The sequence below is a fragment of the Drosophila takahashii genome, chromosome 3R (genome assembly GCF_030179915.1).
Source record: "Drosophila takahashii strain IR98-3 E-12201 chromosome 3R, DtakHiC1v2, whole genome shotgun sequence".
Classification (NCBI taxonomy): domain Eukaryota; kingdom Metazoa; phylum Arthropoda; class Insecta; order Diptera; family Drosophilidae; genus Drosophila; species Drosophila takahashii.
Window position 1 is genome coordinate 14,780,810 of NC_091681.1, and position 15,651 is coordinate 14,796,460.

The 15,651-nt window shown below is 41.1% G+C and overlaps 1 protein-coding gene across 2 annotated transcripts in view; it reads right to left on the reverse strand.

The window, feature by feature from the left end:
- The window catches only part of hth (Meis homeobox homothorax), a 106,968-nt gene that overhangs the window by 77,203 nt on the left and 14,114 nt on the right, over window positions 1-15,651 (reverse strand). For both annotated transcript variants that reach the window (XM_017145729.3, XM_017145732.3), the window contains exons 4-6: window positions 9,586-9,636; window positions 6,793-6,843; window positions 1,342-1,527 (exon numbers count right to left, since the gene is read on the reverse strand). In XM_017145729.3, the coding sequence (XP_017001218.1) occupies window positions 1,342-1,527; window positions 6,793-6,843; window positions 9,586-9,636 (288 nt within the window). The remainder of the gene's footprint in view (window positions 1-1,341; window positions 1,528-6,792; window positions 6,844-9,585; window positions 9,637-15,651) is intronic.

The following is a 15,651-nucleotide window of genomic DNA, read 5'->3' on the forward strand; positions in this document are numbered from 1 at the left end:
GTGAGTGTTGGGGTTTTTTGTTAATAATAATTAATAATATATTGGCGAGCTATATGGGCCTCTTGCAAAAACGAAGTTCTGGAACATTGTTCATATTGTTGTAATTTAGTTCTCAATTACTTTATGCTTTTCTTATCTGGCTTTTGTTTCTTTAGTTGTTGGTACTTTTTACAAATTAAGCGAAATTGTTTGTTGCTCTAATTATTGTTGCTCAGTTGCTTTTGTTCATTTTTTTTTTGTATTTGTTTTAGTTTTGTTTTTGTGTCTGTTTATCTTTATCATTTACAATCTGCTCGAGATATATAAACTGATGTTTGTGTATTTACGTGTTTGATTTCTTTGAGAGGGAGTGAGATGAACTACTGGGAAGGCGCGCGGCGCTGGCAAAAGTGTACTCACTTTGGCCCTGGCCACGGCTGTCCGCAGTTTTTGGTACTTAAATTTATGGCATTTACTGTACTGTACAGAGGAGAGCAAACAAATTCTGGCCGTGGCAGCAATAGCAACATTAATGGGTATCCATGAGATACATTCGTGATTCGTTCGTTGTTCGGTTCTGCAAGTCGATATTATACGTTCGTCGTTGTCGGTTCGTTGTTTTTTCGTTTTTTGTTTTTTTTCTGTTCGGATTCGTGGCCGAAGCCTCTTGGAAGCTCGTTTGTCGCTGGTTAGTCACTCATGTCGGTTACTGTCCTCGGTTGCTGCTGGCCGCCGATGTTGCTGCCGTGCTGCAACTGTTGTTGCCGCCTGCGTGTTGCATGTTGCTGTTGCTGTAGATGTTGCTGCTGTTGCTGCTCCGGCTAGGAAATTCCTCTGCTCTCCTTTTTCGCTTGATTCTGTATTTCTGAATTTATTAATATATTTATTGTGTTTGTTTTTTAGTTTTTTTTCGGGGCTTTCTTCGCTTTTTTGTGTTCTTTTTTTTTGTTCTGATTCTGACTAATTTACAATGTGTGTGTGTGGGTGTTTTGTGTGTGTTCATAATGACGTACAACTTCTTCTGCGTTCGGATTTGGATTTGAATTCATCAATATTAATATTATGTTTGTTTCGCACAAAGTGAATTAATTTTACTTAATTTGCTTATACAGTGTGCAGCAACATTTCTTTTCTTTACTTTCTTTTTTTTTTTTTGTGGTTATCGCTCGGTTATTTCGCTCGATTGGCATTTTTCGTATTGATTGATCGCAATTATTATTATTGATTCATTTAATCCCAGGGCATTGTGAGCACCCGCTTCGTTTTTGCAAGAAGGTCGTTATCGTACTACGAACATGGGTGCACCACCGCATTGTAGCTCGCCAATATAGGACCATGTGCTCCCGCGAAGGGGGTACTCACAACGTCTGGTGTACTAGCTCCATCGGTGTGCGATGTGGAGTCGGCATTGCTGCGCCCTTCTCCGTTCGCCGATCCCAACTCCGGTGGTTTGGTGGTGTCCCGTTCGTCGATCACTAAATCTATTGGCATTTTACCCTTTAAACACGATATATACCGATGACAGAAGTTATCGCATAATTCGTGTACCTAAACGAGTTCGTAGAAGAGAGAGGGAGAGAGAGAGAGAAGAGAATAGATCATCAGTTTTCAGTCGATTTTTTAGCTTCATGGGTTGGTTGTGGGTGCTTGGGGGCTACTCTCTAAGGGGGGTGCTCCATAAAACATCAGTCATTGATATTTATCAGGGGGCTTAGTACTAGTAAGGATTGTTCTAATTATAATTATTATCTAGGGTAAAATCTTGTCATTTAGAATTGTTACTAAAACACAGTAGATCATCGAAAGATTTTATATCTTTGGCTAAATTGATTTAATATTCTTTTACACCTTTCGATCATCTGCTTTGTAAAATTCAGTGACAAGTAAATATTATATAGCTTATATCTACACTTGAAGCCAGCTTAAACATTGCCATACTAAGCGCCATCGCATTCTTGTTTTAACCAGAAACCTGCTCATCCCAGTTGCCCCGAACAACCTCACTCCCCTGCAAATGGCATGCAAATTGCTTTTGATGCGTTACCTGAAAACTCCAACTCCAACCTGGACTCCATCGCCCAGACACAGACGCAGACACAGACACAGACCCATGACCATGATGATGGCACTCAAAAATGGCTGAGGTAGAAGGCACAGAGTCTTTTACCTCTCCTAACCGAGCCCCATAAATATGCATAGAGGTACGAAATAATGCACTGGCCGAAAAGGAAGTGTCCGGCCGAGGAGGCAGGCAGCTTAGCCCCGGGGCACACTTTCAGCCAAATAACCAACCAGGCCAAAAGCAACAACAACAGCAACAGCCGAGCAGCGAGCAGCAACATGAGACAGCAGCAGCACGTGCAACACTCGCATTAGCAACATGGAGTGAAGATCGCTGGCGTCATCGTCATCGTCAGCGGGAAAAAGGCCCATGAAGACAACTTGGCCCAAACAGAATGCGTTTTTAAGGCCCTGTTGTGTCTGTGTGTGAGTGTGTGTTTGTGATAAAACAAATGCGATAAGGCCAAAGTGAGTGTGAGTCAGGCATATATGCAAATATGCAGCAACAAAGAGAGGAATGCAGCCGCCGCCACGGCTAAAAAGAAATTAATTGCACTGGGCCATGGCTGGCAGACACAAGCAACAACAGCAACACAAGCAACACCAACAGCACAACCGGCAACAACAGGGTGCTCCATTTAACCGGGGCCAGGCATTTAATTTACGAAAAAGTGCGCGTTGCTTATGCAAATTGTTTGTTGTTGCTGCTGTGTTGCTGTTGCTGCTGCTGCTTCTTTTCTTTTCGATTTTTTTGGCCTGCGAAAGCTGCAACAGCCAGGCTATTAACTTGTTGCCCATTGCCCAAACTTGTCAAACTCGTTTGCAGGCTGCTTTCAATGTTATTGTCACCAAAAATAAAAGAAAAACAGAAACATATACGCAAAAGCCAAAAAAATAAAACGATGATAACTGGTTTATGACAGGACAATGTCAAATTTGTCGCCGTCGCTGATAAGCTTCTCCACAGCAGCAACAGCAACAGCACAGCAGCAACATGTTGCTGGTGGAGGCGACTCGGTTTTATGATTGCATTTGTAGCTGTCAAAGTGACCATAACAATATCCATAAAGCGTGCAATTAGCACGCCAGCAACATGTTGCCGCTGTGGCTGCGCACATGCAACATGAGAGCGCCCACCAAATTGATATGTTTATGCGATGCTGCTGCCGTTGCTGTTGCTGCTGCGACTTGGGCCCTTCAGAGACCCGCGGACTTTCGATGCCGGCTGGCTGATAACTTTTGATTAATTTGTCAGCATTGTATGTGACATTTTCGAACGGCTCATTGCGATATTTATGACTGCCAGTGGCCCCCATGTTGCTGTTGCACATTACTGTTGCTGTTGCTGTTGCTGTTGCTTTTGACGTTGCTGTTGCACATTGGGTGGGCCCACGAGCAGCAAGGGCGACAGGCGGACATGGACAGCAGCAACAGCAACAGCAGCAACGGCAGCAACCAGAGGGCGTTGCTTGTAAATGCTGACGCTCATTTGTACATCCTGTTAAGCAAAACTTTTCACAGCAGCAACATTGGCTTTTCCCGCCCCGTTAGCCCCCCTCATCGCTTCCCTCGCAGCTTCCTCTATTCTAATCTCGATGCAAATCGCTCCAATCTGCGCAGTGGTAATTCTCGATTTCCGCTCATAGATAGCTTCAACTATACGAGTATTTTCCCCCTATCTAAAGTCTCGGCACGCAACCTCCAACACAACACACAGTCTGTACTGTCTAACAAGTTTACTGAGCTCTCTGTATGACATTTAAATGCAGTGCAATTATTAGTAATATTTATTGCATAAGTACCCATAATAGCTTATTAATTTTGATCTAGTTTGGTATCATCCTTAAACTTTATTACAATAAAAAAAATATATATTTAATTTAATGAATTTTAATTTGCTCAAATTGCATATGTTTTACAAATATAAATATTTTCTAAATTCCCTGATTTATATTTTCTTCCACTAGAACATCATCAGTTGTCTTTTTTTTGGCATCCCTCAGCTTGCATCATCGGCTAAAACCAAAAGTACACAGCTGTCGATGGCGATGTTGCTGGTGTTTTTTAGCGAGAGATCCCGAAGCGATCTTGGCCAAGCCATCAAAAACAAGGCCCCCAAATCGTTTGTTGTTGTTGCTGGTTCTGTTATGCCCCCATGCCGGCATTAACCCAACCGATTCCGATTCCCCGATTCGATATACCTATATACATATATATATATACCCCCTGCCGTCCGAGAAGCGTGTGCAACTGACCCAACGTGTTGTGTCTCCGGCTCTGTCTGTTTGTCCCACTGTCCATCAGTCGGTTTGTTGGTTTGTCCCACCGTCCGTCCCACTGTCTGTTTGTCAATTGCAATGTGCCTGCCTGCCTGTTTGATTTTTTTTCTCCCCTTATATTTTTTGTATTTTTATTTTTTGCATGTGACTCTGTGACGAGAATTGTCCGTGTGCTGGGGAGCTAAAAAGCTAAAAAGCTGGAGACTACGGAGACTATGGAGACTGGGGCCCAAAGCCTGGAGCTTCGAGACTGAGAAACTGAGACTGCCAAACCAGTTTTTGACAGACACAAGTCTTGAAAACGTCTTTTTAACTGATTCTGTTCGCTGCCGTTGTTTTTAGCAGCGGCAACAAATATGCACAGATACAGATATACATTTACTCGCTCCCATATAGATGTTTTTTGTTTCAGTTTTTTTTTTTGCAAGTCAACCCGCACATTTTATTTAAGTATATTTTGTATTTCTTCGTAGTTTTTTTTGTTCTTTGCATTTATATATTTATTTTATACACCAAAAATCGACCGCTGCACTTTGTTGGCTGCATATAAATGAATGTGTTTTTTATGCTTTATTTTTTGTTCGATTTTTAGGTTTTTGTACAAGTTGCTACAGTTCTTTGTTGGTTTCGTGTGTGTCGCAAGCTGTGTGAGTGACAAATGACAAAACAAAAACCTGTCGTGGTCTCCGCCGCTGCTGTGATGTTGATAAAGATCTTGACTGTTTTATTTTTTTTTCCTTCTTTTTCTGGCTTTCTATACAGGGTGCAACAAATTGCAGCTGGCCAACTGACTGACTAACTTGGCTTACTGCACTAGTTTAGTGCCTTTGTTTGTTTTGCGAACTTAGAAAGCGTTAGTTGGTGATTAACTACTAATTGCACCTTGATTGACTCTTCTTCGTTCGATTCCTTTTCGCTGTCATTAGCCTATATCCAAGGTCTTTAATCTCTCGAAAGGAAAAGAAAAGGTATGTTGCATTTCACATTCCACAGCAAATGACTTTAAGGTCTAGCGTAGGGCTAAGCAAACGATAGTAAATGTTGTACGATTTATTCAGTCAAGTATTTGATCATTATCAGTGGCTAAGATTTTACTAAAGCCCATTTTATCGATGGTATCTACTCTTTTCTACTATAAATTCCCTGAGCGTTTTGTGTTCTGCTTATTTATTTTCGGTTCGTGTAGAATGTTTTGCATAATTTCTTACTTAAGACTTAATTGAAAAAAAGAGTGAAGAGCGACTTTCGGACGGGTTTTCTGGCCGGCTTAGCCTCTCAGCCTCAGAGACTTAAACTCCGGCTCTGGGTTTCGGTTTCAGTTTCGGTTTCGGTTTAGGTTCGCTCCACGCTTCGTTGCGCATTTGCCTAATTAATTTTCTCAGCACAGCAGCAACAAAAAAATACAACAAAATACAGAAAAAAGGGGGGGTAGCCGGCATTAATTACGACCACGTTTGAGGAACAACTTCCATTAAGTCACAGGGACCGAGAGACACGCACCCGAAGCCGCTTGCATATTATTTGAAATTAAAACAAATTAGGCAACCTGTAATTTTTCCATTTAGACAATAAAGTGTCTAATAATCAAGTAGGTGTTGTCGAGAACCCTCTCAGCATAAAACCTCCCCCTCCGCCCATTTTTTAGTTGGGAGAATAATTTATGTAGCTGCGCGGCGTTATCTAGGAATTATGTTAGGAAATCGAGAGAGGGGAAGTTCTGCAGTCATCACACCTCATGTATCAACAACAAAAGAGAAGCCGAAAACCTGAATGCATTCCATTGTTTAGAAAATATTTTCCTTTTTATTTTATCTTACGCATGAAACTGTAACCAACTACAAAAAAACACCTGCCGCTGGCCAAATATTTGTGGTCTAGGCCCCCTTCTCCTCCTATAAACAAATATTTCACTTTGATTGGCAATTAATTCAATTTTCAGCTGCGTTTTTTTTTTTCGTACGTATTTCTCCTTTAATTTAGACATTTTGCAAGTGTATTAGACCAACTGCAGATAGATATACATATATATGGCCGCCTGCTGCGGGACTCCTATGTTCCCTCTATGCTCCTTTTCACCCCGTTTTTGCAACATGGCTCAATAAAATGTCAACACAAATGTTGGTAATTGAAATGCGCGCCCGTTGGCAACTATTTGCCTGCATTTTTCGCCACGGCGTTTTGGGCCCGGTTTTATTTATGGGCCTGCTGGCTGGAGACTGTGTTTTTGGGTCCTGGGTTCCTGGTTAAACATTTTGGGTGGTCTTTTTGGGGCGTTGATAAATGATTGCTTGGCCCGGCTTGGCTGGCTCTCTGGCTTTTTCAGTTAATTGCAATGACTAAACAAATGCTGCTTTTTCTGCTGCTTTGATGAGGTTGCATAAATACGGTTTTGATATTAAAGCTATGGCAATGTTTAAGCTGGCTTAAATGGTATAGTACTATTAGGGAAATATTCTGTAAAATCGTTACTTACTTTTTCTAATTCTAAAAGGTGAAACCGAAGTACTTGTATTGCTTGCACCATCTGTAAGGAAAGCAAAAAGACAAAAACATTAGTTAGAAGTATTTAAAAAGAAAGTTAAATTATTAGTGTGACCAAACGATCTGAATAAAGTTTTAAATAAATACATTTAAAACAAATTAAATTAATATACATTTTCAACCATTTTATTGATTAAACCAATCACTCACAAACACTCAAACATTAAACATTTTTGCTGGTGTGACCAGACCGCTAATTAAAACATCACTTTGACATTTGACATTTTTACGATGCTGCTAACTGCTGCTGTGTGGCCTGTTTGGTTTTGGTTATTGTTGCAGCTACCGCCAGGAATTCCATTTTAACCCAAGACATGCCATAAACATTTTATAGCAAGGGGTTTCTTTTTATTATTTCTGCCTTCTCCTTTAAGTGAGTGTTACTAAATGCACTTTTAAATGTTCAAACACGATAGCGGATAAAGGGGGGAGTGGCAGCCACAGAGTGGCATGCCAAAATGATTTATGGCCAAAGTACGCAGACGCGAGCGGGCCAAAAGATAGACACACACGGCCATGGCCAAGACGATCTATGAGCTATGAGCTCTGAGGGATATGTTGCACTGGTGGAGGGAAAAACAGGAGGAACTCGGGGGTTTTTCAGTGATTTTGTACTACAACTAATAAACTAATCTGCAAGTGCATAAAATTAGGGCCACCAGAGGAAACTCCGCCGTGAGTGAGTGGGTAAGTGAGTGACACATTTACGACTGCCGGCAATTAAAATTAGTTTTGCCCATAATCTCTTTATACTCCGCCAGACTCTCGGCTACACATGCACATATATACAGCTGGGTTTTTATACCCGTTACTCGTAGAGTAAAAGGGTATACTAGATTCGTGCAAAAGTATGTAACAGCTAGAAGGAAGCGTTTCCGACCCCATAAAGTATATATATTCTTGATCAGGGTCACTAGCCGAGTCGATCTAGCCATGTCCGTCTGTCCGTCTGTCTGTCTGTCTGTCTGTCTGTCTGTCTGTCTGTCTGTCTGTCCGTCTGTATGAACGCTGAGATCTCAGAAACTACAAAAGCTAGAAGGTTGAGATTTCCCACACATATTCTTTGGCTTCCTACGCAGCGCAAGTTTATTTTAGCCGAGCGCCACGCCCCCTCTAACGCCCACAATCGCCCACAATCGCCCACTAACGATTTTAAAATGGGTCCTGCGCCCACATCTTTAAAGATTTCTGAGAAGTATAAATGCAATTTTGTTGTGTATATTTATACCTATCGAAATGTAGAAGACATTTTTCAAATCGGACCATTCATTAAAAAGTTATACGCTTTATAAATTGTCAACATATATCTATCTCCCTCGCACTCCCTTTAGCTGAGTTACGATTATTAGTCGGGACACCAACCCGACACAGCGTTTGCACTCCCTTTAGCTGAGTGACGGGTATTAGATAGTCGGGACACCAACCCGACTATAGCGTTCTCTCTTGTTTTCTTTCTGTTCATCATCCGACTTTAGCTTAGCTGCTAGCCAATTGCATGGCTCGTTTTGCACTTTTTGCACGCGGCATTTCCGTCTTGATTTACATTCTGCTGGATGCTGCCTCCGAAATGATCTCTTTTTGGCCCCCCCTCATGGACCCCTTGTTCCCGAACTCATGCCCATAAAAATTGTTATGACTCGGAGGGGTTGAGAAATGCCAGAAAAAAAAAAACAAAAAAAGAAGGATATTGGGAAGTTATTTTAATACTTTATTTTTAAGTAGGGTGGTCAAAGGATTTTTAATAAAAAAAATTATTTACTTGAATCAACGAATTAAATTCTCGAAATTATTTATTTAATTATATTATCCTAATATTATATTTTCCCGAAATAATTTGCTTGTTTTCCAGTGCACCACTGACTCATTTCGCTTCTTTATATCTGGCTGATCTTCAGAAATGTGCTGCCCCATCTGAGAATGCTCGAAATCTCGATGCTCTTTTAACGATCATTTCCTTTGGCAGATTAGCATGAGTTCCGTTCAGTTCTGTTCCCCCAAAACTATAATAATGCTCCTCGAAGACTTTGGCTCATCATGAGCGGCGATCATGATGATCTCCAAGGTTGTGCTGCTGGCATTTGCCTTGGATCGCGTCGCTCCCCTTTTCCGACCGTCCCTCTGGTCCAAGATAGCGAATGCATATTCTACTAAAGTCAAGACGTTGGCTCCATTGTTGTTATTTTTTGCATTTTTTACTCTTTTTTTTTTTTGCACACCCAAGGCTGGCAGGCAGGCAGCCCATTTAGAGAGTGCAAAAATGTCATATGCATCATTAAATCGTTCTGCTTCATATTGTCGTTCGCATGGGTTCGCTCGACGCCAGCCGCCCCTCTATATACCCCGATATCGCCCCCGAGATCCGTGCATATATCCCCCGAGAGCAGCAAGAGCGAAAAGTATGGCAACGCTGTCCAATAAAATGACTAAACAACTCAGTTCACGTTGACGAACAAATGCTCATAAATTGCGTTCGTTCGTTGGCTGTGGCTTTTGCTAAATTCACTGTGATTTATTCTAAATAAAAGAAAATTATTCAATTGTCGTCGTTGTTTTGGGTCAAGGTGATACACACACACACACAGGCACACACAGAGAGTGAAAAAAAATAGCCATGATCTTTGGCTTTGGCAACTTGCTGCCAAGAAGGAGGCTGTTGTGTCAACTTTGTTGCCAGCTTTGGTTTCTTTATTTTTTTCTTTTCGTGCTTTTTTTTCGTTTTACTTACCAGTGAGTCGACTTCGGGATCTGCGGTATAATAGGGTTTCTGTGATCTTATCTGCAAAGAGAAAGAATGAGAAGGACGATGGTTAGTGAGTGTTAAATTTACACAGAGCAAAATTATAGATGATTATAATTATAAAATACATTTCTATTTAATTTTTTTGAAATGTTTCCCCTCTATACAGACTATGGCCAGCTGTCCTGGTCGAAAGCCGGCTCCTCTCCACTCTTTTTTTTGCTATTTTATGATGGCCTGGCCGCCGATAAGCTCATGCCAAACCAAAATATTGTACACATTGAAAAACTACAACAGCAACCATAAGCAAATCGGTTCCACGGCGAGCATGGGAAACGCAACATTTGTGCGCTCATCAGCTCATCAGCAGACCCAACGCCATAGCCAAAGCCAAAGCCAAAAACCCAGACCCCAGAGATCCGAAGAGGTGACGATGCGACTCGCTGTGACCATAAAAGAGATTCTCGCTTTTATAACAATCCCGAACACACAGAGATATAAAAATAAACCACACACTTAGATAAAGATCACAAAGGCAATATCTGGCTAGATAAAATGCCACACAGACCGACCGAGAAGACCGAGAAGAGAAGGTCATCAAAATGCTGTGCGAATTATTTGAAATCTCTTGTCGGATTCGAATTCAGAGTTTTGGCTTTGGTTTTTGGTCTTGGCTCTCACGGAACTGAGCCATAATAAATGGTTGAGATGAGCTCGGGTCTTCGGTCGTTAGATAAACAGATATCGCCGACAAACACCCGCTGCGATATCTTATATAACGGTCGACGGACCTGACCTTGTCCAAATGCGTGTGTTGTTTTGTGTTTTTGTGCAAAGTTGTTGCTGGTTGACCACCCAGCAACATGCAACAAGGTTGCCCTACAGGAGGGAGTTCCATAGACAGGGTTTGCATTGTCCCGGTAAATAAAAGGCATGACCCTGAAAGGAGAATAGGAACTAGGGATTGGGAATAGCCAATGTATGGATCAAAAAACTAATACTTTGTTATTTTTATTTTAAGAATCAACTAATTTATAATTTAAACAAAATTTTCCAGCGAATGGTCGCATTGATTGTTAAGTAGACGCATGGCCACACTATGCCTTATGAATCCTTTGAACATTTAATTGTAATAGTACCATTTTGATAGCTTTTAAGATGCATAAATAATGCCCTAGCTGCAACTATGATCTTCCAGCCTCTATAAACCCACACAGACCCGAGTTCGAGTCCGAGTCCGAGTCCAGCGGTCCAAGGCAGTAACGGCAATTTGAAATCAACTGAGGCATGTGCAGCTAATAATTACACACTTTGCACACGGACGGACGGCAAGGCGGGAAAGACTTGGAAGACTTGTATCTAGATATGTGGGCACTTCCATACCATTGTACGATCGTACGGTCGTATGAGAAAAACGCCCCATTGTGAGTACCATGCCATACCATACCATACACCATACTATATACAATAATAACAAACACAAAGCACGGCCATTGAAGAGTCGCGATCGAGAAATGGAGGGGAAAATGCGGGGAGCCGAGTTGCGTGTTGGGTATTTTGCAAAAGTTGTTGCCTGTTGGCTTTTATGTTGCATTTTCAAATGCTGGTTGGCTGATGTTGTGGTGTTGCACACTCACACACACACCGAGATACACCGAGATAAAATGGGAACTTGCCAAACTGGTTTCGCTATGCAGGCTCGCGCTTTTGGCTTTAACTGATATGAAAAGCAGAAAAGCAGTCGGCCAAAGTTGCACGCACTTTGGGCCTTTTGGAAAAAGCGAAAAAAAATAAAATGGCTGACCCGAAACCTTGAACACACCACAATATCGCGGTCCATCCTAATTAAAGTTCTGCGCCGAAAAAAAAAAATGGAAAAACTGAAGAGAGACCGAGAACGAGATGATTTTAAAAATATATAAATCATGCGGGCAACTACTAAAATGCACAGCATGAGACAAGTCTATAAATACACGAATGTTCAGTAGTTGGGGCGTGAAAATGAAATGGAAATGGGAATAAAAACGAAATGATTTTCCCCGTGCTTTTCCCCAAAACAGTTTTGTCAACATTCTGCTGTTGCTGCTGCTGCATTGCGTGGGCGGCGTCTGCAGCTGACAATTTTGTATTTATAGTTTAGTTTTATTTCGATTCGGACTCGAATCGAGTCATTGCGGAAATCGTCACGCGCCCGCTGAAAACGGAACCTGAGAACCCAAAGCGAACCCCGTTCGTAATCAGTTTCACATGAGCACCTCATAAATTTCTATTTCTGTTTTTCGTTTGTTTTTTATTTATTTTGTTTCTTTTTTTGCGACAACGGGCGAAAAGAAATCACTACTGTTTAGATACTGCTCTTCAAAGCGCCTGTTTTTATGATGCCAATAAATGCAATTATACAACCGGCAAAAGGTTTACAATGTCGCGTCTCCAAATCGCGGGCAACCCAAAGATACCAAAAAAAAAAACAAAATAAAGAAAAAATCTAAAGTAAAATAAAATAAAAATCGAAACTTGCTGGCGTAGGTGGTCATAAATTTCCCGCGCGCGCGATTATGGGGGGAATTTTGAAATCAGTACCATTTCATCAACCACGTGCTATCATCCCCTGTCATAAAAGCTACATATATATATTTATAGGGAGGGAAGCACAAAGAGTGTGGAAGGTCTATCGAATTATGATTCAATCAGGAAATTTCCTCAGACAATTATCGAAAAGATCCGGCGAGACTCGGCGAAGAAAGCGAAAACTAAGCAACTAAATCTGGGTTCATAAAAGACAGAGAATAAAAGCATTTTCATTCCGGCGGACTAGGGACTATATTCGTTTTATAATGCCAATACACACGGTTGGGCATGATTTTATGGCCAGGTCGCTTGGCTATAAAATCATTCCGAGCGGTGCGAGGAGATAGCCCCGGACTAGGGACAATAGTACGGGCATTTGTTGGTCTGCAGGCACTTGAGTAATGTGGTGGTGGCCATAAAGCCCCCATTCCCAGTCAGAGTTTTTAGCCCCGGACCGGGCCATAAAGCAATTTATGCCCGACTTTTGGAATCAGCGCACAGTAGCCAGCATTTCGAGTTGTCGCTGCCGTCAAAAGCTGCCTGTCGATCGCAATTGAGCCTCCAGCCACTTGAGAAAAGAGTGCAGTGATAACAGTGATAACACAGCCCAACAAAGAAAGAAAAAGGGCTGCAAAAAAGATTTGCAAAATGTGTTCAAAAATAATGTGGAAAAACTACAACTGCATGTCATCGTAGAAATACATGAATTAAAGAAGGGCATGGGAAGTCTAATAAATTTTAATGATTTCTCTTTGATATGGTAATAAATATTTATTTAATAATTACAGTTAATTAAAAATTATTCATACCCAGAACCTAAAACCCGAAAAGTTCAAAGTTCGACCTAAAACTTGGTACCATTTTCCCTGGAGAATCCCGCCCTGTTATTAGTTGATCTAATTGCGGAGCCAAAAGTCAGCGGGGGATTTGAAAAGCGAGGCGCCTAAATTGCAGCACGTAGCCGCATTATATTATTTTCATTTCCATGTTGCGTGCCACGGCGCCAGCCGCATGCGGGTTTTTTCCTCCCCTCCCCATCCCTTCATCAACATTATAAACAAACAAAAAGAGCAACAAAATACATATATTTGGGAAAGAGATAGGCGACTTGTGAAAGCCTGTGGAAATGTTATCAAGATTTGTACAGTGTGGCCCGAGGAGAAACAAAAACCAAATTAAAGTAACAGCCGAAGATGAAGATAGAGAGGCTAAAAGCTCCGAGACATTTTTCATAAACTCTCGAGTAAAAGATTATTTCGGTTTCCATCAGGGAAATGAAAATCTTGTCTAGACGCGAACAAAAGTTGTGACCGCAAAAACATAAGAACAACATAAGATGTTATTGTTCAGTCACTGCAAAATTGCACTTACCTCAAACAGCGATACAGAAACTGAGACTGAGGCTAACTAAACCCAACTCGAATCGAGACAAAACCATATCGGGTTTCTCACACCTACACAATGGGAAAATGGAACCACGCTTAGGTGCCTAAAAGCTTGCACAATAACCCAAAACCAGGGACTTAAATTTAAAGGGGTAACTACAAAAAAATTTTTAATTCTAATCTCTCTCAAAAAAATATATATAAATAAATAGAAAATACTTTCTGGCTAATTTTAGAATATTGTTTTTAGGTGCTATCTATTCTAACCCCTTTAAAAACTTTTTTCGCGCCCTTGTGCCTGTGCAACCCACTCATAAAAATAACAATAATTTCGTTGTAATACAAAACCGAAATCCACCAGGAAAAAAAAACGAGAACTTTATTTGCCTAGCCGATGACGATGATGTTGGACTTGTTTAATGTCGTTGATTACTTTTACCCGGGCATCATCAACAAACACAAATAGAACATGAACAATAACAATAACCAAAGCAAATGCGTTGTCATAGTTGTAGTTGTAGCTGTAGTTGTTGTTGCCGTTCTTTTTATCTATATCTTTATAATGGGCGCACAATATCGGTAGTAAAACAGCCGCAATTGAGGTGACACAAGCAGAAACTAGAAACAAAACCAGAGACTCTCGACACCGACGACCCCCACCGACACCGACAGTTTCTTTTTATAACCCCACATACTCGCATGTGTGCAGTGTACACCCTCTGGTTGAAAAAAAAAGTGAGGGGTCCCCGGGAGATACTACTACTCCACTTCAGATACTTCAGTTTACGACCCAAAAGTAAACTCACTGGGGCAGCTACCGCTCAGATATACACTACTTCTAACGCTTTTCTGTGTAGGCAAACAAACCAACAACATACACGGTAGAAAAATAAAGAATGAAGACCTCTCTGCAGAGACAATAATGTCAATATTTGCATTGGCCAAGAGATTTTGCTTCTCCTACCTGAACTAGAGATAATTGTAATACGTTGCCCCGAAAAACATCCGGTCTTTAACCGATAGATAATCGTGCAAATAACCAAATGTCTTGTGCAGAGTAATATTTTATCAAAGAAAGATTGCTTGACAACAACAAGTTCGCCTGTCAATTGTGGCACAATTTGTCATTTTACAGCCGCCCGTTGTGCTTTGCTTTTTAATTGAGAGCGTTTAGCAGACATCTCGTCTCGAGAGCCGGCGCTCATAAATCATTTTGGGTTAGCTTCTGGGGGGCGGGGGATGAGTTGAATTTTCCCCATAAGTAACGCCACATAAATAAAGGCGCAGCGAAAGAGTGAAATATTTGTGAAAGAGAGAAATTCCATTTCCATATTCCCTACACCAGAAGAACGAAATCCATATTGATCTTATTAAAACTTTAGATTATTAATTTCACCATTAGATATTCAGCATTAGTGGCTCTATTTCTTTTTGGATAGCGCAAATTGATGGGACACCCTAATGGGTTAACAGATACACATTATGTTCTATTCCATGGCATATATATAGAGCTGTTAAAAAGGGTCAAACTACTGAACAAATATGGAAAGTCATTCCGGGCAGCGGCAGCAGCTCGAAAATGTTGCCATAATCCAAACACAAACTCTGAAATAGAGATGGGTATAGAAATGGTGAAAGAGGGGGAGACAGCGAGCCAGATATTCAGGCAGTTAACTAAATAATCACATTTAAAAGGCGCCAAGTGGTTCCATAAACAAATATTTGAGGGAATTTGGAACGCATCTTGTCTGCTGGCTGCTAATGGATTGTGGCTCGTATGCAACTGTTAAGTAAATAATCTTGGAAAATCCACCCTGCGTTCGATTTTTCCCCCTTTGCTGCCCCTTCTTTTTTTGGTCGGCTGTGCCAAATCAATTCACGCTGTGCAATTGCGGCAATCAACATCAACATATCTACAAAATGAATGCAACGCAATTCCCAAAAATTAAAACTCCCCTTGATTCCTCCTTTTTTTTCTCCTTTGCTAGAAACAGTTGCGTCTGCGCGCTTTTGCTCATTTCGCAGTTTGGCTAAAAAATAAAATTAAAAAAAGAATAAAAATAACAGAGGGAATCTTTTGTTCTGCCCAAGAAATTCAAAA